The following is a 23,226-nucleotide window of genomic DNA, read 5'->3' as shown; positions in this document are numbered from 1 at the left end:
TATATATATATATATATATATATATATATATATATATATATATATATATGAATGATACAACCCATGTACATTTTAATGAGACAAAAATTGCAGCATAATTTTAAAGTAAAAAATATATAATGAAAAGTTACATTTTAAAAGAAGGTCAAAATAAGATAATTTTAATGTTTTGAACTTAAAACAACTAAAAGTCCATTATTATTATGGTTAAGAAAAATAAATAACATTTTTTATCCAAATTTTTTTAAAAAAAACTGTTTTAACTTTAAATTTAGCTAAAAGACATGTCGTACATTATCTATTTTTAAAATAAAACACAAATTTGTCCTGCTCTATCAAAATCTAATAATTTCTATAAAATAATAAAATTTGACAAAAACACATTTCCAACAAAAAAATCAAATAAAGTTCGAATACCATGTCTCACCAACCAATTAAATATGATTTTTTTTTATCAAGTAGACAATTATTTTTAAAGAAAAATTGAGTAAAAAATATATTTAATTTTATTTCTATTTATGTGGAGAAAAATTGGTCAATGAATCTACTAACACTTATCAATACCAATTTTGTTTTCTTCAGTGATTATGCCAAGTAAAAGACTATTTCATTCAATTGTGTGCTTCTTATAGCGTTAAACGAAACCAAGGAAGATTAACTAAATTAAAGAAACCTTAATAAAAAATGTGACTCAAATTAAATAACAATAACATTGAGTTCTATTTATTGATGTAAGTGTTAAATGGGTTGTACAATTGATAATTTTTTTAGATAAACAAAAATATTATTAACGGTAATACAAGAAATTAGATAGGGACGTAGGACTGATATTTAGAGAAAGCTAGGTAGTATTGCCTCTATATGTCACATTCTTCAACCACTAAAATTGAATAAAATGGCTAATAACTGCCCATGTTTTAGACAACTCACTCCATTCTATTGTCATTTTATGGTCGATGGGAATGAAAGATATGGTTTGAATCCAAATGTTGTGTCATTTAAGGCTTTGATTTATGGCATCAATGACTGTTGTGGAAGGTATGCTAGTGAAGGGGTAGAAGGGAAGGGAGGGAGTGGAGGAAGGGGAATGGATGAACGTAGATTTGGTGTAGAGGGGATATATCACTCTATTTGGTGGAATTTTATGCTCATAGCATAAAAATTTAAATATTTTTACCAAGATACTCTATGATAGTTTTTTATTGGTGGACATAATAGCTTGTCTATTGGAAACTCATATCACGAATTGATTTAGTAACCAGTTCCTCTTTCGAATCCAACTTTGTTTATGGGATTTCTCTCTGGCTCTTTCATTTCTTCAATACCTTGAATCTTTAGCTCAAACAAATTGAGTTATCCAATCCCACAACTTGATATTCATGTATTTTTGTTGTGTTTGATATATAATACTATTTCGATATCAAATATAAGTAAAAATTGATCAAATATTTTTATATGTATTTGGTCAAATTTGAGACCTCTCAGTATGTTTGATTTAATTGTAAAATTCTGAAGTAACGGCACCTGGAAGGCTAGTATTGTTTAACTTATTTTTCGTTAGAATGTGAAAATGCTTTCCTTCCAAGCACTACTGCATTGAACTATAAGGTTTAGGTCTGGTATAAATTTTAATTTATTTGTTAAATTACATAGTAAAGTAATAAAACTGTGTAAATGTTAGTAGTAGCTTCCTAGAGGGTTGAAAGTTCTATATCCAAAAATATAAAATCAGTTGTTTGTGAGGTTCATGCATTTTTTTCCTCAACAAAATGATCGCATACACTCAATCTTCTGCGACCATAGAACTTTCTTGATATGCCGTTCAAAAAAAATAATAGAACGATCCATTCTAATTAACAGAAGAAACTGGTCAAATTGAACATCTTAATCCCCTCCTGACTCCAACAAAACTCTTATCCTAAAGAATCATATAAAAAACTCCAACGAAACTCTTATCTTAAAGAATCATATAAAAACTCAACAAAACTCTAATCCTAAAGAATCATATATAAACCCCAGCAAAACTCTAATCCTAGAGACTCATGAAAATTCCAACAAACCTCTAATTCTAAAGAATCATAAAAAAACTCGATTCTCTAATCCTCCCGACACCGTCCTATGCTCTGTACATCATAAACAGGCAATGTACATTTTTTTTTCCTACATGAAATGGTTAGGAGCAATTCAAAAATGACTTGGTCTTTTTGAATTCACTCGGGTAAATAAATGCAGAATCCAAACACAGACCACCTTTAGTGTGTGTGCAATCAATTTGAGTCATAGAGAATTTAACTTTGGTTGATGAATTGCCATCCTCAACCGTGAAGTCCCCTGCATGGTAAAAACTCCAATTGCCAGATTCTTTCAGAAAACACTGGGAGGCAACGTATTGCCCATCTGAAGTCCAGAGTTGGAATCGGACAGGCTTTTTGTCCCACCCATGAACATGTTCAGTGTTGCAGACCCGACGTCCAAATCTCTTGGCGGCTCGCCCTAGGTGTACTCTGAAATATAAGCTATAAGTCCCGGCTGGAAATGGGAACTCTACTTCCCCGTCCACTTCAAACCACCAGGTTTGCTGAAGGTATGCAACACTACTGAATCTGTGGAGGAGACAACTCAATTTCAATTCCAGAGTTCCACTAAAATAAATTTTATTATACTGGCAATCAAACCAAACTACCTGATTACGAGGTTCACAAGTTGCATCAGCAACTATGAAAATTAAGGAAAAGGAAGCATGTTTAACAATGCAATTCAAGTTTAAACAATATCCACAAGTTTTCCTTCACAATAGCACAAAGATTTATACATGCATATATATGTGCTCAATGCCTCAGTAGTAGAGGAGCATAATATGCACACATGTTGAAAATAATATTGCTTCAATGTAAGTTGTTACATTTTCAAACAATGTACTTATCTCTATACGTTTTCACCTTTATAAAATGCTCAAAAATATGACAATAGATGCATGTAGATTCTGTGTAGATATTTAACCATAAAGAAGAAGCAAAATATAAATATGACTATTTGTCTATTAAATAGATTACAATGTGATATTTTTTGTTTTTTATCAAGGTTTTTTTTTTTCTTAGTTAAGGAAAGTATTCTTCTATCCAATTGTCAATGAATCAATCACCCTAAGTATGAATTGCCATTGCCAAAGACCCCTTCTAAGTGTTTTCGCTTACACATAAATCCAAGAATTGAACCTATAACCACATGTTTGAGGAACATGTACCCCACAATTGGACTAACCGACTAACACATGTTGATATTGAGCATTTGATTCACTATCCAATTATAATCCTTTATGAAAATTATGCAATGCTAACCCAACCAAATCTAAAAACTTCAACTAAGTTTGGGGGGATTTCCGGTGTAAGAAAAAAGATATTCACAGACTTTACTTGTATGGATTTCATTCTTAATCATAAAAAATAAAATGATCATTAATGAAAAAGGAAGATAAAAAATTATCAGATATATGTTTATCAGATAAAAAATAAATAATAAACTGGATGATTGAAATGGAGGAATGCCTCGGGTGTTTTATGCGATAAAAAAAAGTACCGCTCAAATTGAAGGGGCAATTTTATCACAACTGTAAGAGTGGCGATGTTATATGGGACAAAGTGTTAGGTAGTAAAAAACCAACATGAGGATAAAATAAGTGTAGCAAAGATGTGAATGTTGCATTGGATGTGTGAAAAGATAATACTAGATAGAATTAGGAATGACAACATTAGAGAGTGGGTCGGGGTAGCACCTATATCAATAAAGATGGTAGAAACTGGGCTTAGGTGGTTTTAGCATGTGGAGAAGAGACTTGTAGATTTTGTAGTGAGGAGAGTAGATCAAATGGAGGAAAATCATCCGAGGCAAGGACAGACCTAGGAAAACTATAAGGGAGACTATTAGGGAAAACCTAGATATTAATGAGTTGGAATGAGATATCCTATATGATAGTATGCAGTGGCATCGATTGATCCATATCGTCAACCCTACTTAGCGGAAAAAGGTTTGGTTGTTGCTGTTGTTGAATATGTTTGTCATACTCACACATAAAAATATAAGATCATAAACTAAAGACAGAGAGATAAAACAAAGGCAAGTGAGTTTGCTCCTTGACTTTTCAGTTTCACATATCAATGATATCATATAGGCTGATGTGTTTCCTCTTTTTTTTTTAATCTATAGATGAGATGATATAATTACCACTATAAACTCACACATAACTGTGAAGTCTCAGGTTCGAATCCGATATATGATGTCAAACCTAACAATATCGGCATTTGCTAGTTGAGCTAGAACTTAAGAACTATTGTGTTTCCTCTTTATTCCCCTCTTTATATATTTTTTGTTATAAGCTTTTGCTTAAACACAAGCTGGGATATTTTGAGGTTTAAGTCACTTCATTCAAGCCAGGTTTGTCTATTCAAGGATAATTATTCACTATGTTATGCAGACTTAAACTTCAATTGAGAATGGATTTTTCACTAAACATCTGTCGCTGCTTTTATTCCCTTACCTTACCCTCCCCTCCCCTCCCCTCCCCTCCCCTCCCCTCATCATCAAACTATTGAATAACAAAAAAAAAAAAATCATTCTCATATAATTTTTTTTAAGACAAACCATCTAGTAAATGCAATTAAATTATAAGAATCAGAACGATTCACAATGCTAAATAGATAAATATGAAAAAAACTAACCTAGATTCTTCAGTGAGGATATGATTCCAATATCTCCTATCATCAATCCCAGTTATGGATAGTCCCTTGGCTGATATTGCCAAGCAAAGCTTACCTGTGCCTTTATCAAGCCAAACTTTCTGCACACACAGAGACACATATATTTCAGCATCCTCAATTGGATTGAAAACCCTAATATTTCAATTTCCGAAAAAATTAGGGTTTTGTATAAGAATGAAAGAATTGAAGCTAAGAAGAAGTACCTTGGTGCCTCCTTCAAAAGTATTGAGGCGACAAAGAGAGGCGTAAATCGATCGTTTTCCGGAATGGAGAGGAAAATCGTGGTTAAAGATTTTGGTGAGGATAGAATCGTAATTGGGTGGCAATTTGGATTCCCAAACGAAATCAGCAGAAGAAGCAGCGCGAAAAGCGTGATTCAAGGTAGCGAGTTGACAGATCTGAGGAGGATCCATGTAAGAGATAATGGAAGCGACGCAACTTTCCGGTAAATCATCTAAGGTGGAACCGGAAGAAGCGGTTGTTGGGTTTGGTCGAAAGAAAGAAAGGCTAATACCCATGAAAATGAAAATGAAAATGAAAATGAAAATGAAATTGAAATTGAAATTGAAAAGAAAAGAGAAAGAAGATCGAAAGGTGTTTCATAAAAAGAAATGGATTTAGGGTGAAATGAAAAGGAACAACGCGTACCAGTTGTCGTCGCTAGAAGACTCTATGGGTTTTGGTTTCTTCACTTTCTTTGTTTGTTTTCTTTTCACGTCAGAGCCAACTCACCGGTACTATCTATTTTTTTTTAGATTTGGAATTTTTTATTTATTTTTTTTTATTTTTTATTTTTTATAATCTCAACAATAATAATATTCTACGTTCTATTTTTTTTTTTTCATAAGTTTCTCGTTAGTGAGATGTTATAAATCGGAGTTCAATAAATAAATAAAATTTTAATTTATCTAATATTTGTATACAAATGTAATCAAAATTATATTGATTCAATTATTAGCAACAATTAATTGGGTAACTTTATTTAAAAAATATTACTTGTGTCGTATTTTATTTAACTCAATGACAAATATAATATAATTAAAAAAATCTCAAGGTTATTTTATTCTGGTCATTTAATTTTTCAATTAAAACATTTCGACATTAATTACTAACTATTTTTATTATATTCAAAATTGATTATTGACTATACGTTGTAGGTATCATTTATAAGTTAACATGCATATTAATAATCAATGATATCTTATAATTATATATTTAAATAAATAATTAAAATAATTTATTTTCTGTATTTAGTCTGAGCACGAAGGAAAAAAAAATACATATATGCGCTCTTTTTTCTCTTTAAAAAATTTAGCACTAATTTGTATTGAAAATTGATATGTTTTGATGATGTAGTACATTGAGGTGTCAGTAACAATATTGAAAAATATGAATTGTTGAAGAACAAAAAAAAAACACATGGTGGGAGGAACACATGCTAGAGATTGAACTTGAAGGATTAGCCATTGTACTTTTATAACATTTCGAGACTACGCCATCTTTCTGAACCTTTAAAGTTATCTTATTTGTTTTCAACAACAACAAAAAAAGTTATCTTATTTTCTAAACGGAACATAGAGTATTTTTTTTATTTGCGTTATTATTATTTGTTCTCTTTTATATATTTAATGTTTTAGTGTTGTATATTTTGCAGGATGGACAAAGTTCAATTTCCAAAAGTTACATTTTTGGGTAAGGATAATGGGATTTAAAAGTGACCAACCTCTAAACCCATGAAGATATTTGGAATGTCATTGAACCCAAAGTCTCACATTATGATAATTTGTCAAAATTAAACTAAAGTAAAATATTAATACTCATTATCTAACATTTTTAGGATATTTATCCACAAAATTTTTAAAGAGGTTACTTTCTATATCATCTAATATTTTAATCGGACCATTGATTAAAATGTAGAAGCTTCTTAGGTCATGATTTGATCATTGATTAACAGATATAACTAATTAAATAGATAATTATTATAAAAAATGTAGAAGCTTCTTAGGTCATGATTGTACGTTTTATTTTTATTTTTTCCATAAAATCAAGTCATTTATAGCGATAAATAATACATATTTTTATAAAAATAAAAGTATAAAAAAATCGAGTCTTTCATAAATTAATTCCTTATAAGTTGAACAAACTTTAGTTAGTTAAGTATAAAAAAATTTGTTGTCACATTATTTATAAAAGGTCATGTGTTTTTAAATTTATAAACGCGGATTCAATATATTATTAAATGAATATTTTTACAATAATAATATCAATATTTAAGAATAAAATTGAATTGAGAACCGGTCAATTGTTGGAAGGTCAATCTCATTTATACCATTGCTAATTAAGGTTCAACCAATTTTTTTATAATAATTTTTTATTTAATTAGTTATCTGTTAATCAATGATCAAATCATGACCCAAGAAGCTTCTACAGTTTAATCAATGGTCCGATTAAAATATTAGATGATATGGAAAGTAACCTCTTTAAAATTTTTATGGATAAATATCCTAAAAATGTTAGATAATAAGTATTAATATTTTACTTTAGTTTAATTTTGACAAATTATCATAATGTGAGTCTTTGGCTTCAATGACATTCCAAATATCTTCATGGGTTTAGAGGTTGGTCACTTTTAAATCCCATTATCCTTACCCAAAAATGTAATTTTTGGAAATTGAACTTTGTCCATCCTATAAATTAAATAGTATATATTTTCGTGTTTTGGTTTTTGAATTAGTCAAACAATATCATTATAGTATGTAAATATATCTAAATTACAAAAGTATTATTAAATGTAAACAATATCATTATAGTATGTAAATATATCTAAATTACAAAAGTATTATTAAATGTGTCAGTTGAATTCTCAAATAATTTTTTTTATTGGTTTAGTCTTCACAAGTTTTTTCCATTTATTTTAGATTTAATTATAATTTTAATCATGTATTTTATTTTAAGGGAATCACATAATTAGCCCTCTATTTTATTTTTGTCCAATTTAATTTCTCAATTAAAATTTTAGTCCTAAAATGGATGATGTGAAGCAATCCATGAACTAATTATATTTTTTTAATTATTCTAATTTATTAAAACACATTTGGGGATTGATTCTAATTTATCAAACTCAATAAATATATTTTTTTAATCTTCAATAAAAATCAATTTTTTACTATAACAATTTTAAGTTTCCCTCAATATTTTTATTTTTTTAATTATATGTTTTTATTCAAATATTTGTGGAGGCGATCTTTGAATATGTCATTTGGATAAATTATGAGCATATACTGGATTGTATATTGATAAATCAATCCCCAAATATTCATAATTATAATAAAAGTGAACCCATGGCATCATTTGCTTATGCACCACAAGATTTTGTGCCATTTTACATTCAGACAGGTGGGACCCCAATTCCCACAAAAACATTAGAATTTCTCATGTTATTAGAAAATCATACATTTTCGAATCAAATCTTTACAACAAAAGCGAGTAGATAGTGAGAGATGGAATAAATATTAGAGAAACATGTACATGACTTCATAACCTCGTAACTGTGTTAATAATTAGGATATTAGAGAACTATAGGATAAAAACGGGGTTCAATTGTATACAACATATCAATATCATCCCCTTATACAACCATTTTATTTTAATATTAATAGGTCAACTCTCCCATAGAAAAGGAAATGATAATTGATAGATCGGATTTTTTTTATAAAGTTTTGGTGACCGAGTTGCCAGTGATATCATATAAAAATGTGTTTGTCTTTCATTATTTATATGTAAAAACTTAGAAAATAAAATAGTAATACTATAATAAAGGCAACTATTACATTAGAGTTCTTACTTAACAAGAGTTTATGTTGATTACAGTAAATAGCGTATCTTCAAGTGTTGAAGTGTCTCAAAATCTATTACAAGCTGAATTGTTGTAGCATTTAGATTCCAGTTATAAATTAGATGTTGCAAGATTTGGGGAAATATATTACACTTTGTTATAATTTTGTTGCAAATCTGTTACATAGTTGTTGACCATAAGCGATGTAATTGATATTTGGCATATACTCTGTGTACTGTAATACATTATGTAAAGGAATTACAAAACAACTTGACCAGATATTTGGGATTGACTATATAATAATTACAGGGTTTAAACAAAAGTTATGAAGTACTCTAGTGACACCTAATCCAGATTAAGATAGATAAAAAGCCAAATTATAAGGTGGCATATACTAATTCACAGTGACCTACCTATAACATGGTAATTGCTGCAATTTGGTCAAGTACGTGGCTCAATGGCCAGATTGGGTGGTGCTCAATAAGTAAACTCTTCTATCAGATAAAATAGCTATGTATATTAGCTTCTTTTCTTTTCAAGTCTTTTGACCTAGCTAGATTATAGCATTAAATGCTATAAATTTTGTCACTAAGAAAAAAATAAATAAAGGACAACAAAGTATAGTAGGATGCACTTCTAGAACTCTCCAATGTACAAAATGAATCATCAATGACGTATATGTTGAGATTTAAGACATGAAAATTTTAGTTAGGATGAGATTATTAATTATATATCTATCCATTATGGTTTGCAGAGATAGATAAAAGATCTATCAAAAGATCTTCCTGAACATAAAAACGAATGAAGGAACACAGATTGAGAATTTAGTACAGATATTGGAAAGATTTCAAGTTGGACAAAGCATAACAAGTTTAAGACTTGAAGCATTCAATGATATTCATAGGTAGATTTAGTTGAGATGCTTAATTTGGTCAGACAAATCTAGGAAATGCCCGCAAAATCTCCTTAAAAACTGCTATATACACCTGCCTCGTGCTTCTTATTTCAGTTTTGTAGTATATTATAGGGACACTTTGATGAAAAAAGAAAAAAAATAAAATAATGTTTCCTTCAAAAGAAAGAAGACGTGGGGAAGAGGAAGCATCCAAGTAATTAAGATTCATAATAATATCATTAATGCAAGGCTAGCTATTGAACACATCATATATGTATGCCGTTGACAAAACATTGAGTGGTTTATAGACAGATATAATTCCAATTATTCTATTCTATCTCCAACTACTAGTACAGCTCTTTGAACAACCATCACGAAAAACTATATAGGAAATCCAATATTTATATTATTTTCTTCAAGTGGTTCTAATAAGTGGCCTGCCTATTTAAGAACATATTCTGATATTCTGATATACATGCCATCAGCACTGTCTACTCCTTTCTATTCTTCCCTCCTTCTTTCATTTTCAGCACTTCACACTCTTTTAATCTATCTATTACCTTTCTATATATTTTAAAAAGAGTTTCATTCTTTTTTTTAGAAGAAAAACAAAATGTGGGTTCTATGTCTTGGGGCATTGGTTATTATATGCATTACACATTGGGTTTATAGATGGAGAAATCCTAGTTGCAATGGTAAACTACCACCAGGTTCAATGGGTTTTCCCCTTCTGGGTGAGACCCTCCAGTTCTTCTCCCCCAACACTTCTTGTGATATTCCTCCATTCATCAAGCAGAGAATGAAAAGGTATAAAAGTATTTCAAGTCACCAATGCAAGTTTTAATCTTTCATTTAGACAGTACAAATAGTTTTTGTTTTTAACCCTTCGGTTCCTATGAAAAAGGGACTCTGATAATTCGGAATTTAGCCGCCCAAAAGGTAAGTATGGCCAAGAATTGTTCCAACGAAAATTCGAACTCGGATTTTTTCTGAACAATTTGTCATTAACCACTTAAGTCCAATCACTTGATTAAAAAGTTATATGATGGTATTTTTCACTTGGTTAAGGAATTATATCGTAGTTTGTTTTGCACTTTTTCAGGTATGGACCAATCTTCAAGACCAGCTTGGTTGGAAGACCAGTTGTGGTGTCCACAGACCCTGATCTTAATTACTTCATATTCCAACAGGAAGGGAAAATATTCCAGAGCTGGTACCCAGATACATTCACAGAGATATTTGGGAAACAAAATGTAGGTTCCTTACATGGGTTTATGTATAAGTACCTTAAGAACATGGTGCTCAATTTGTTTGGTCCTGAAAGCCTTAAAAAGATGCTATCAGAGGTTGAAGAGGCAGCCTGCACAACATTACAACAATTGTCTTGTCAGGAGAACTGTGTTGAGCTGAAGGAAGCAACGGCAAGGGTAAAATTGTTACACTAACTATTTTTCATTTCTCTCTTGTTTTCATTTCCCATTCTATGTCTAAACCTTTGTTTATTATATACTACCCATTCAGATGATATTTGATTTGACCGCAAAAAAACTCATCAGTTATGATTCAACCAAGTCCTCAGAGAATTTAAGGGAGAACTTTGTTGCATTTATACAAGGACTAATCTCATTCCCTTTGGACGTTCCAGGAACAGCTTATCACAAATGTTTGCAGGTAAGTCCTTTATCCACCATCAAACATAGAAACGGACATTAGACATAATATTGACGTTGATACGTAACATGAAAAAGATTTGAGAAAATGAAAATAACTTATTATAATCATATGTGTCGGTGTCAGACACCAAATACGTTTTCAAATTGAAGCGTCCAATGCTACAATTTATTGAATTATTTCATGAATAATTCCTTTATAACAAAGCAACCCATAGTATTAGGCCAATCAAAAGGAAAGAAAATGTCTTTCTGGAAGAATGACCAGAACTCCAATGGTTTTCAGAGCCATTTAACATGGAATTAATGACCTTCTTTATTATCACACAAAGTGTATTTTGTTTTGATTGAGAAAACAGCGTTAATTATTTTGCTTCTGATATTTTTTCAGGGTAGGAAAAGGGCAATGAAGATGCTGAAGAACATGCTGCAAGAAAGAAGGGAAATGCCTAGGAAACAACAGAAGGATTTCTTTGACTATGTTATTGAAGAACTTAGGAAAGAAGGAACACTCCTAACTGAAGCAATCGCTCTGGACCTCATGTTTGTTCTCCTCTTTGCAAGCTTTGAAACCACTTCTCTGGCTCTTACTTATGCCATCAAATTACTCTCTGACAATCCCTCAGTGCTCAACCAATTACAAGTACGTCAAAAATACTACCTCCCTCTCTAACTATAACATTTAAAGATAATTGTTCATAAATATAAGTTTGAAATTACTAAATTTATTTATTTATTATTATTTCAAAAAATATACACTTAAATAATTTAAAGTACCTAATTAATACTCCACTTTCTACTAGTCAAATGATGATTGTATGATTGTAGATGGATAATTTTCCATCATTTGATTCCTAAGTTGTCCTCTTTATTTCTCATTGTATCAAAATAAAATTAATCCTATAAGTATCTTAAAAAATAAGAAGTCGGAATTAATCACATTATTCACATCTAAAAAAAAAACGGTATTCTAGAAGTATTTATATACAAGTAAACACATTAAATATACTATTTTTCTTAAACATATGTAAAATTTGCATAAGGAAATTAAGAAATAGTTTTTTTAAATTAAAAAAAGTTAATCTTGGAATTATTTTTATGCCTTTACGCGGCCTTCATTTTGACTTCCACTATACTAAAGTTAATGCTCTCGATACTGTGTCCTTTAGGAAGAAAATGAAGCCATCCTCAAACGACGTAAAAATCCTAACTCCGGAGTAACGTGGCAAGAATACAAATCAATGACATTTACATTTCAGGTTGGTTAATTTTTTTTCCTTCATTTCTAAAGAGGGACAATTTTTGTTGTTAAATTATCTTATTTGAAATTCAACGACGATTTGCACAGCTCATAACTGAAACCGCCAGACTCGCAAATATAGTTCCAGGAATCTTCCGGAAGGCATTAAGGGAAGTTAATTTTAAGGGTATGTGATTTTTGATTAGATCAAATTAGTGCTACCATTCATATAATACAAAACAGACAGATTTTGATTACTACGATGTATACTACCAATTATTGGACTACTATACATGGAAGCTTCAATTATTTTAACAAAATTTATTTGAAGGCTCGAATTTTAATAATACCAATTTTCAAGTTTCAATGTTCCAGTGCATTCGTACCTTGAAGTTTAAGTTAAGACCCGAAAAAGCACACTGTATTTGACATTACCTCATTTGGTCTACAATAATGAACACGTGCAGGGTATACCATACCAGCAGGGTGGGCAATCATGGTGTGTCCCCCAGCTGTACATTTGAACCCAGCGAAATATCAGGACCCTCTTGCTTTCAACCCATCTAGATGGGAGGTGCGTTTAAAATTTTCTCATTTTCTTTTCAAAATTTTCCGTCGTCTCAGAGCTGCTTCAAAAAAGTAATGTAGTAAGCTGCTTTAGCAAGTATACTATATATATTCAAGTAACTTAGATTCTAGTCTATCATCTCTCTTCTTTTACAATTAAGTGACCCAAAAAGAAATGGCCTACAGGGAATGGAACTGAATGGTGCCACCAAACATTTCATGGCTTTCGGTGGAGGCATGAGATTTTGTGTTGGGACAGACTTCGCTAAGGTTCAGATGGCTGTTTTTCTTCATAGCTTGGTCACAAAGTATAGGTAATAAGATTATGAAAAGTGACTTTAAATTGAACTTACCATCTTTAAAGCCTTGATTTAATTTGGAATGCAAAGTACCCTCGTTAACGTCTAAATAATTCAGGTGGCAACCTATCAAAGGAGGGAATATTGTTCGAACTCCTGGTTTACAGTTTCCAAATGGATTTCACGTCCAGATCACAAAGAAAGATCAAACTCATCAAAGGAAGCATGAACCAGAATATACAACTACAAATTAGAAGCCAAAACCTGCAAGAAAGACTCATGGTAGAAATTTAGACTTGACATCTTCTCAATCATGACATTTTCAAGAGGCACAGTGCAACAGTTTTGTTACGAAAGCGCCACAAAAGTAACCATAACGGCCTCTTAGTTTAAAGCCACTTAAAAATCGTGCTTCCACTAAATTTTCTTCAAGATACAATACTACCGGAGGGAAAAGGGCCAGAGGGAAGTGAGGGTTGTGTATAAAACATGTATGCCTTACGAAGGCAGTTAGGGAGGGGAAGGGAAGTTCCACTTTGTAAGAGTGTAAATGTTTCAGATTACATATTTACTATACAAATATATACCACGTGACAACAATGTTACAATCTAAATCCACTGTTCAATAAGTTTCATTCCTCAATTCTTGCCCTCCACACCCAATTGTAAAGGAACAGAAACAGAGAACGAAGACTAGTGGAAACAAAGCAAAGATAAATGATATACCTATGATTCTATAAAGTAGATAAAAAGTTGCTCTAAAAGACTAAAACATTGTACTTTCTAAGAGATCACTGACGGCATTGAATTATAAAGTCTGGCTGCAGCTTTCTCTACTAAGCACCAGGATCATATACCAAAACTTGTTTGTGTTTGTCATAATTTGCTTGCCTTACTTTATCATGCTTTGGCTCTTTGATCAGTCCCGTTGAAGGGTATTGTTCCTTTATGTGTTTGTGATGTGCAGGATTTTTATCATCAATATGCTGCAAAATATCCATATGTTTTTTATGTCTATGCTTGTGCATATCTTTCTGAACATGGTGTAAATGATCAAAGTAATCAGAATTCCTTTCAGAATGTTTGTGCTTGTGATTGTGCTCATAACTGGTCTTTCGCCTACTTGGAGCACGAAGGTCAGGGTGCCCGAGTCCTTGTTTATAATGCTTGTTGTCACGATTATGGTGGTGTCCCTTGTCAATTTTGAATTTATGTTTGTTCATGATGAACTGCTCATCAGCGCCAAAAGTATCGTCCCACCAGTCATAAAGAGGATCAAATAGACCTTTCATGTGCAAAAGCCATAATAGCACAAACACTACAATTCAAAGAACAGTATTTATGCCGATGTATTCTGCTTAATTTACAAATTGCAAGTATATTAATATACATCAAATAGAAGCCATACCTGTCGGAAAAATTGCCAAAAACAGACCAAACAGCATTATCCAGCTCAAGCATACGTATTGTATGTGACACGTGAAGTCAAAAAATCGAGAGCATTTCTGTCTGTACACCAGCCCAAACCGAGGGATAGGGAAGGATTTGATCAGATAATTTCCAGACAAATGAGTTAACACTAGACAAAAGTTATGGTCAAGTAAGGAAATATATATATGGTTATTGATCTACCAACAGCCTGCTTCTATGTATTGGCTATTTATACTTGGTTACTTAGTAAAGTTATAACAAAATATATAAATCACCTAGTATACAAACTTTTTGTATCATGCAGTTACAGACTACACTGTTGAAATAACAGTTTTTGCACAAAATACTCCACCCTTTTCCCTTTATGCTCAAAATAATGCAAAGTACTCCAAAGATAGTTTCCATGAAAAATATACAGCATTCTAGGTGTCCACAGCCGTTGGTAAAATACACCATTCAAGGTGTCCACATACATTCTAGAATTCCAGTGGTAAAATCTGTAGAGTAGAAAATGATACCTGCAAGATTTTCCGGTAATAAATTCTATAAAGCCAGTCCATAGTTTATTCCACATGCTTTCAATAGAATCAAAGAAACCATTTATACCGGTCTCTGGTGGTTGAAAAGGCATACCCTGCAACAATCAATGGTTTTGGTGATCCACATAACGATATGGTTTTATTACAGTTGTCATAACATCAAGTCCATGCATTATTGATCACATTTCATGTAAGAATGAACCCTAACTGATTCCTTAAGCATATAAGTATTTTTGGTGCAGAATTCACCTATACACATACAGCAAGTCCCATCCTTATTTTAGAAGGCGAAAAATCTTTTTTCTCATAACTTGATCCATTAAAGATTTTAAAAAACACCACAACAATAGTAGATTGCTTTGAGTACGTTTCAGGTAATAAGAGAATACAATAACCAAACCCTTAACATTACTGTTGTTTTCTTGGCCTAGGATAATAAACACTTAACATTTCTAGACCAGTACTCAGGAAGGAACAAACCTGTGTTCCATTGTCAAGAACAGTTCCAGTAGTAGTAAATTGACACTCAGCTCTATCAACTTCACTATAATCAGAGTCCTTCAATATGGCTTCATTAAAACACCCAAAAATAGGCATAATGTAAACATCAATATTTTATTTATACGCGTAACAAATAAGAATGCATTAATCCTAAGCTTCAGCTTTACCTGCACAGGAATATTTGGAAGCTTGATCAGTGTTTGGGTAGATTTTGAATGATCGGGTTGTAATCTCATTTGGCTTCATGATTAAATATTGCTCCTGATCAATGTTCAATAAAATTTAAATACCTAAACTTGAAGACCAGTGAAATTATAACTGGAAGGGTTAAAAGCAATATGCTGAAGTTGAACAAATATTTCAGCATAGTACCTCCATCAGGGTGATATCTTTGGAGCAATTAAACTGAAACACAACACAAGCAAGCTTCAAATATATTTGAATTAAATATTGTACATAACTAAACATAAGCATCTGAACATGCATTTCATTTGTTATTTTCCTTCTCATGTGATGCAGTCAGTTCAACTAACTGACTAGAGATAATTTAAACTAACATTTTTATCCTGAATCTTATGGGTGTGCAAGGAAGAAAATAACTATATTGCATGTTTAGTCCTGAAATTTTTTGTAACAACAATAGATATTAAAATAATGCATATCTGATATCGAATTTAAAATAAAAAATAAAAAAATCAACGTTCCATTGTCCAAGTAAGAGTAGAACAGGATAGCAAAAATAGATGCCATGCAGCACAACATAGAACTTAACTAAATATACAAAAAATGTAAGAACTATGATGGAGAGGTTGAGAATCAGAATACCGTCAAACTATATGATGCTTCCACTTCACCAGTATTCTTAGTTGTGATTGTAGCAACTCCAAATTGAGTAAGGGCTTCAAATGTAGGGACGCTTACACTTATGATCTTTCCTGGGCTCCTAGAGAAAAGAAAACTTGTTAAACTAATTTTCAAAAGCTTTATTATACTGACGATAAGGCTATGTTTGTTTTTGCGGTGGATTTGGTGATCACCGCACAGTAACACTGTTAATAGAATACCCAAGTTGAAGCTTTTGAAATATCACGGTGAAAGTATCTACCATGAGAAAAAAGGTATCAATGCAGTGCCAAACATGTACTAAGTCTGGTGGACATCATACCAAATCAAAAGTCATTCCCAGGTCCTTAAAAAACAAAATAGGCTGTATTACAGAAACATTCCACCATCATTTTTTCATACTATTCTTTGTAAATACCATCTTATTTTCAAGATTTGTATTTCCATTTCTGGCCAGGAACTTCAGTATGTGCACTTCATTATTGGTAGTCCTGACTTCTTTTTTAAAAAATGAAAGTGAAAGAAAATAACCCCGAAAAGAACAATTCATCTTAACATCATATCTTAGACTTCGTTCAATTTGAGAAAACATTCTATTTTCATTTTCTATTTTGACTAATAACTACCAAAATGTCATTTTGTTTTCACCTTGTTTTCCTTAAAGTAAAAATAATGAAATAAAGCGGACAAAATTGAAACCAATGTGATATTTTTGTAACAGTAATGAAAATAGAAAAAAATGAAGAAAACCAAAGTGAACAAAAATGTCATTTTGTTTTTTTGTCAGCCTACAATCTTGTTCAAGCTAACAAAACAAGTTCACACATCAGGTTTTCAAAGAAAATATCACAAATGAATGCCAACTTTAGTAACTAGTGATAGGTATAGTGATAGGAATAATGAAGATGTAAATAGGAATAAGCCTTTACTGGTTTATCACAGGAAAAACAATAAGAAATAATGATGTTTTTGTTTTATGGTTAGGTTGTTAGTAGTTATTGTTTTATAGTTAGGTGGTTAGTTGTTAGTTGTTAGGTAATGCTCTTGGATCCTATCCCTTGTATAATCAGCCTATAAATAAAGGCTCCCACCCCTTTGAATGGATCTTTGGCAAAATTAGAAATTGAGTGGTTTATACCATTTGTAGGAGCGTATCTGTTCTTTTGTATCATTTTCTTTCAATCAATAAAAACTAGGGACAAATAATTCCCTTTTGATATTGAATTCTATCAAGGAACCTAACATATAGTGTTTACAAACATGTGTAGACTATGTAGTAGCAGTGGTGATGAGGATGATGGCCATGGCAGATCCATAACCATGACATATAATAGAACGCCATTGTTTCCAAATAATACCCTTACCAAGGAAATAATAGAATAGTACCTTTGATAAACATAGTCTACATCATTGGCACTTAACTCTATCACAATATTTGTATTAAGAACCTCCGTTATTCCAATGGAAAAAGAGAAACTCCCAGCATTCTGCAAACAAATCAAATAAAAATCCGTTTCTAATAGGAATAGAAGACACCATATCAAATAAAACATACAATCCTTGTGACATAACTGGATGCTCATTTATCCTTTCAAACCTTCCTTCCAAACCATAGAGTGGCACCTGATTCCTACTTATTCGATTCAGGTCAGCCTGTTAATGACAAAAAGTTTCTTTCAAATTTTCAACAACTACAAGAAAACTGGATATAAAGTTTCAGTCAACAATCGGTTAATATAAGCATTAAGCAATAAGATTTTAAACAAAAAAATTAATGGTTATTGGTGTAAATATGCATCTCTTAAAGTAATTGTTATTTTTGTGCGCAAAAGCCCAATGTCAGGTGTTTGAGACGTAATCTGTGTTTGAGTGAACATATGATACAAGTGATTTGAATGAAATTGATTTTCTAAACTGATGTAGTTACAATCGAGTTTGAAGTGAGATTACTTACGTTTGGATGTTTTTACTCTAAAAGCAAGTTTGATATAAAACTTAGTTTAAATTTTTCAACCCAATGCAAAAGCTATTGTTTATTACATCTAGTCAAACAAGTGTAGAGTTATAAGAAGTCATCCGATGATCCTAGTAACTAATGAAGATTTTGGATCAAATGGTCCACACATAGAAAGGAAAGACAAGTATACAACTAAAGAAATATTCTACCACCTATGAAATACATACAGCTGCAAAAAGGGAATAGAATGAAATCAAAACAAAAGTTAAGAAGAAAAAAATTGTTGCAGTGCCAACCTCCCAAAAATTCCACAATTGATTATGCAAACAACTCCAAAAGGGTGAAGAGCAAAAGTTTGGTTGTCCACTAAAAGCTTCATAACTGATACCAATTTTGTTACATTCAATACCATCTAAAGTAAATCTGACCCTCTCAAGCAGCATCCACATAGAAATGTTTCTCCCTAAGTCATGTGGTTGACCAAGGCCACCCTGCCAAAAGAAAAATCTCTAAATATTTTGCTTAAGCTTGTAAAAGTTGAGTGAATAATGCCAAAACATGTAAAAGTTGATCATTGCAAATTAGCGTGATCTGTGTATAAAAAAAGCATAAGTAACAAAGTCGGCATCAATTATTCAGACTAGCAAAACAATGAGACAGATTTATAATTTAATTTAAGTCAAATAGTCAATAGAGGTCATTTATCGTAAATCAGTAAAGGAAGCATACCTGCCTTGGAACAACAAGATAGAAATCCTCAAAATTTGGTATATTTGTATAACCAACAAAATCTCCTATAAGATTAACCTTCAAAAATTTATCATCAGATGTCACTGCTCTGTTTTCAGGACCCACAACCACTTCCTGCCAGAAATATTTTGGATGGACAAACTTCTGTTATACACAAGAAATGGAAAAGAAATATGTGCTTTTTCAAGGATTAAATTGTAAGTGTAAGATATCTTCTAGGACAAAACTGCTTGTTTTCTTTGATATACAAATGAAGAAAAATAAACATGCTATTCTTAGTTTAGCAAATGAATGGAGAAAAGAGAAAGGGAAGGACCAAGGACTCAGGCTAATCTTCATTCAAACTTAGAAGAAAAAAATATATTAAAACAAGTGTTGTTGATCCAAAGGTGATCCCAAGTGATAAAAATATGGGTATCAGGCGACGATGTAATGTAACCAATTTAACGGCGATAGCATATGGTGTATTGGTGTACCATTTAAAAATGGGTGTACAGTATATGTCTTCCTATGACAGAAAATAAATGACACATTTAAATCTCATAAAATTTCACAAAGAGACCAATAATTACGTACCGAAACTTTAGTTCCACTCTTCACCTGTATCCGAACACTAAATCCCAGTGTTCGCTGCCCAATGCCAAAAACATGAAACCTGAAATGATTTATAAAGAGTGAGAGAAGAGGGAAAATGAGTTCTAACTAGTGTCAAACAATGAAGTCACTTTCCCTTTTGCAAATTTCAGAGGTAAATGGTGAATACAGTTAAAACTTAAAACAAGACAACACTATACTATTACCAAGAGTCACAAAGCTATTTCATAAAACTCTGCTAGATTATTAGGGTATTTAATATAAAAAAAAAAAAGCATTTGTAGATTGAGTTAGAATTTGTGGGAGAACATTGTGAGTGTCATAGAGTTGAAGTTGTGCTAATTATATAAAACTTGTACTTAACCAAGATGATTAATATAATAAAAATATGGTAGGGGGATATACATCACTACTACTCAAACTCTTAAAGTCTGTCCATCTCAATGTTATCACTTCCACAAGGCGAAATATCTTAAATTATTCATACACAGAATTTTGAACAAATTTTTTGACAAGTTAGAGAACAAGGTTTAGATGGTGTTCTGTGTATATGAAAGGTTCAACATAAACATGGTTTTGATACGTTACTTTAAAAATCCACAAGTCTAACACACAAACAATACCAACTCTAAACAAATCCATTCAAAACCATATATCAACCAGGATTTCCCAAATCAATCACAATTGAAATAAAAAGGATGGAAGCTTACCAATCACCTGGAAAGCGCACACAGTGTGCAGTGTTAGCCTTTCCTTTTGTCAATTTGTCAACTAGTTAAACAATGTCGCCCAAAACTGTTAGATTCATGTAAATCTGTAAGAAGTTAAAAACATTGACAACAACTAACTTACAGAAGTTTCCACATGATGAAGGCATCCGCCGCTGGGGTCCACATGGGCAACATATTGGCTACATTAAAGGCAAAAACAAAGAGATGTTAAACGTCAGTCAGAAGCAGAAGGTAAAATGACAAAAAATAGAAGAAAATTGAGCACAAAAGTTCTTCTAGATGAGAAATTTCTTTAAAATTTAACATCATAGCTCCTAGCACAGAAATTGTAAATGACAACTAAGATCGACTAACAATCTTATTCAAGAGTGATGTTTTAAAATGTCGTGATTCAGAAAACAACAATATATCTTTTATCAACAAAGGTGAAGAACAATGAAACGTGTATAGGCACATCAATATCATCATATGAAGGCCAGGAAGGAAATGAAGATTGCTTCACAACTGAATAGTTACTTAAATAAATATAATGTAAACTACTTACAAAGTAAAGACTCAAGTAAGTCAGTAAAATGTAGGTGTTCCCCTGCAGTAACCTGACTATAGTGTTTAATTTAAAATGAAAATCATAAAATGATGTTGTTGGGAACTCAATTGTGAGTTTGGAGTAGTCTTACATTGGTTAAGGTCGGACTATATAAAATAATACAAGAGAATAGAATAATATGTTTAATGTTTTAAGGGTTTAGGTGAAAATGTCTCATGATCACTCTTTATGGTCTAATGCCTTGGTTAATATTTAAAAAAATCATAAATGATACCCAACCACATGCTATTTTTTCATCGAAACTACAAACTTATAAAGAAAACCCAACGTGAAAGAAAAGGCCACCTGAGTATTCTCGATGATATGACCATCTTCATCTCGCAGTCTGCAACACAGGTACCAGAAACTAAGCAGTGAAATCAATATTTTCTTAGACTCTAGTTGATATAGGAAAACAGTAATAAAATATGCTTCACCTCTCGCATATCTTCACAACATTTGCACCAGCATCTGGCTCACATTTTCGCGTCTGAACATAATACTCTTCTGGCTTATAAGGAACATCCTACAAAGAAGTCGCTAAAACTTCAATCTAAAGAATCAAACAACAAAAACAGCAATCCTCTTGCAGACATTTGCTTGTAAATAGAATCGTCCAAAACCATTATTAAACAATACATTTCAAATTTCTCAAAAAAAAAATTGTCATTATTGTTATCATTTATCAGATCAGATAATCCAAAAATTAATTACAATGGCAGAAGTATCATATACTTGCTTTGTATCATTCTGAATGCAAAAACCCTAAAATTATAAATAAATAAATAAAAAAGGAGTAGTTAATAGGAAAGTTAAACAAGATCAAGAAGCATCATACTCTAATGTAAGTCAATTCATACACTGCGTAAGCAGCAGTTTTGTTGACCGTTATAACCGGTGGAATCCGCAATGTCTGCATTTTTGTGGTTGAATTTTCTTCCACCTCCACCAATTCTGCAACAATCGACGCCTCTCCTCCACTCTATACAATCGTCATTATTATACAACAAATGCAATAACAATTTAGTAGCAAGGTTAATTAATTTACTTATAAAAGTAACAAAGTAAACATGGTTTACCGAGCCACTGGGAACAGCCATGCTGACTACGATTTTGGTAGTGCAGTTGAGATCGTCGGAGTTCGAATTCTTCTCGCATTTCTCGAGCTTTGATTTGGAAATGATTTGAATTCCGGCGACATGAAATGTAAGAAAGGAATAAACTAAGAAGAAGATGATTAGGGTGCTATGGGACTGGAACGGTATTGTCATTTTTTGGCGGTTTCGGTTTTCAAGTATTCAGTTGTTTTCTATTTTCTCGAAACGGAGATGGTGCATGCAAAACAGAACGGAGCAGTTTGGCGGTTATTTTTTGGGCCCATTGAAGGGCCCACTGACTGAAGGAAATGAGCGGTTACTTTTTCAATCCTTGTCCTTCAACTAGGGGATTCTATATTACTTTGAAAGAGTTTAAAGATATATTAAAGTTAGCAAGTCAATAACACTTCAATTTCTCTCACTAAGAATGTTGGATATAAGCGATCCAATTGAGAATCAAAAAGTTGTGTAATAGGTTGAATGGAATTTAGAACCATCCCACCTAATTTACAATTTCATAGAATACTGTCAATCAGAATTTTAGAGTTATTTTCCATAATAAAATAAGAGAAAACTCTTCCTCTAAGCTATAATTAAACCAAAGTATAAACACCACATTTTCACATGGAGATGTCCCATGTTCAATCTTCTTGAAGTACTTCTTGATCCATATTTCATATAAGATGTGAAAATTTAAAATTTGAAATTTTTGATATCGAAAATGACTATCAAAACTTTAGTTTATTCTAAAATTTCTAATAAAAAAAATACAAATTTAAACATATAATAACATTTTTCTTAATTTTTATAATTTAGTTAAAGTTATTTTCTTCAAGGTTGCATTAAATTAAAAAATACTAATATATTTTTCAAAAAGAGGTAATGATTGTCACAGTAAAATATTTTTCTTCAAGGTTGCATTAAATTAAAAAAATAA

At 31.6% G+C, this 23,226-nt stretch overlaps 3 protein-coding genes across 4 annotated transcripts; 1 reads left to right on the top strand and 2 right to left on the bottom strand.

The window, feature by feature from the left end:
- Nucleotides 1-1,832: 1,832 nt before the first annotated feature.
- Nucleotides 1,833-5,434, bottom strand: LOC101504228 (F-box protein PP2-A12-like). The gene is made up of 3 exons (XM_004511544.4): nucleotides 4,958-5,434; nucleotides 4,716-4,834; nucleotides 1,833-2,603 (listed from the first exon to the last, which is right to left on the bottom strand). The coding sequence occupies exons 1-3, from the start codon at nucleotides 5,270-5,272 to the stop codon at nucleotides 2,174-2,176; spliced, it is 864 nt and encodes a 287-aa protein (XP_004511601.1). The 5' UTR covers nucleotides 5,273-5,434; the 3' UTR covers nucleotides 1,833-2,173.
- Nucleotides 5,435-9,841: 4,407 nt separating this feature from the next.
- LOC101503687 (cytochrome P450 87A3) lies at nucleotides 9,842-13,874 on the top strand. The gene is made up of 9 exons (XM_004511542.3): nucleotides 9,842-10,291; nucleotides 10,587-10,911; nucleotides 11,006-11,155; nucleotides 11,546-11,797; nucleotides 12,324-12,413; nucleotides 12,503-12,581; nucleotides 12,862-12,968; nucleotides 13,148-13,275; nucleotides 13,379-13,874. Exons 1-9 carry the CDS (start codon nucleotides 10,098-10,100, stop codon nucleotides 13,512-13,514), a joined length of 1,461 nt encoding a protein of 486 aa, XP_004511599.1. The 5' UTR covers nucleotides 9,842-10,097; the 3' UTR covers nucleotides 13,515-13,874.
- On the bottom strand, nucleotides 13,771-22,641 carry LOC101494024 (protein HAPLESS 2). Of its 2 annotated transcripts, XM_012719026.3 has the most exons (18): nucleotides 22,272-22,641; nucleotides 22,031-22,174; nucleotides 21,630-21,718; nucleotides 21,499-21,538; nucleotides 20,728-20,785; nucleotides 20,586-20,646; nucleotides 19,858-19,936; nucleotides 19,261-19,395; nucleotides 18,828-19,022; nucleotides 18,147-18,227; nucleotides 17,961-18,061; nucleotides 16,557-16,674; nucleotides 16,104-16,136; nucleotides 15,899-15,992; nucleotides 15,711-15,799; nucleotides 15,210-15,325; nucleotides 14,669-14,769; nucleotides 13,771-14,578 (listed from the first exon to the last, which is right to left on the bottom strand). In XM_012719026.3, exons 1-18 carry the CDS (start codon nucleotides 22,461-22,463, stop codon nucleotides 14,097-14,099), a joined length of 2,208 nt encoding a protein of 735 aa, XP_012574480.1. In that variant the 5' UTR covers nucleotides 22,464-22,641; the 3' UTR covers nucleotides 13,771-14,096. The 2 variants fall into 2 exon arrangements, with proteins under 2 accessions (XP_012574480.1, XP_027193351.1); XM_027337550.2 differs by lacking the exon at nucleotides 16,104-16,136.
- Nucleotides 22,642-23,226: the final 585 nt, after the last annotated feature.

This window comes from Cicer arietinum, chromosome 8 (genome assembly GCF_000331145.2).
Source record: "Cicer arietinum cultivar CDC Frontier isolate Library 1 chromosome 8, Cicar.CDCFrontier_v2.0, whole genome shotgun sequence".
Lineage (NCBI taxonomy): Eukaryota > Viridiplantae > Streptophyta > Magnoliopsida > Fabales > Fabaceae > Cicer > Cicer arietinum.
The sequence above is the reverse complement of the archived record's forward strand: the minus strand, read 5'-3'. Positions and strand labels throughout refer to the sequence as shown.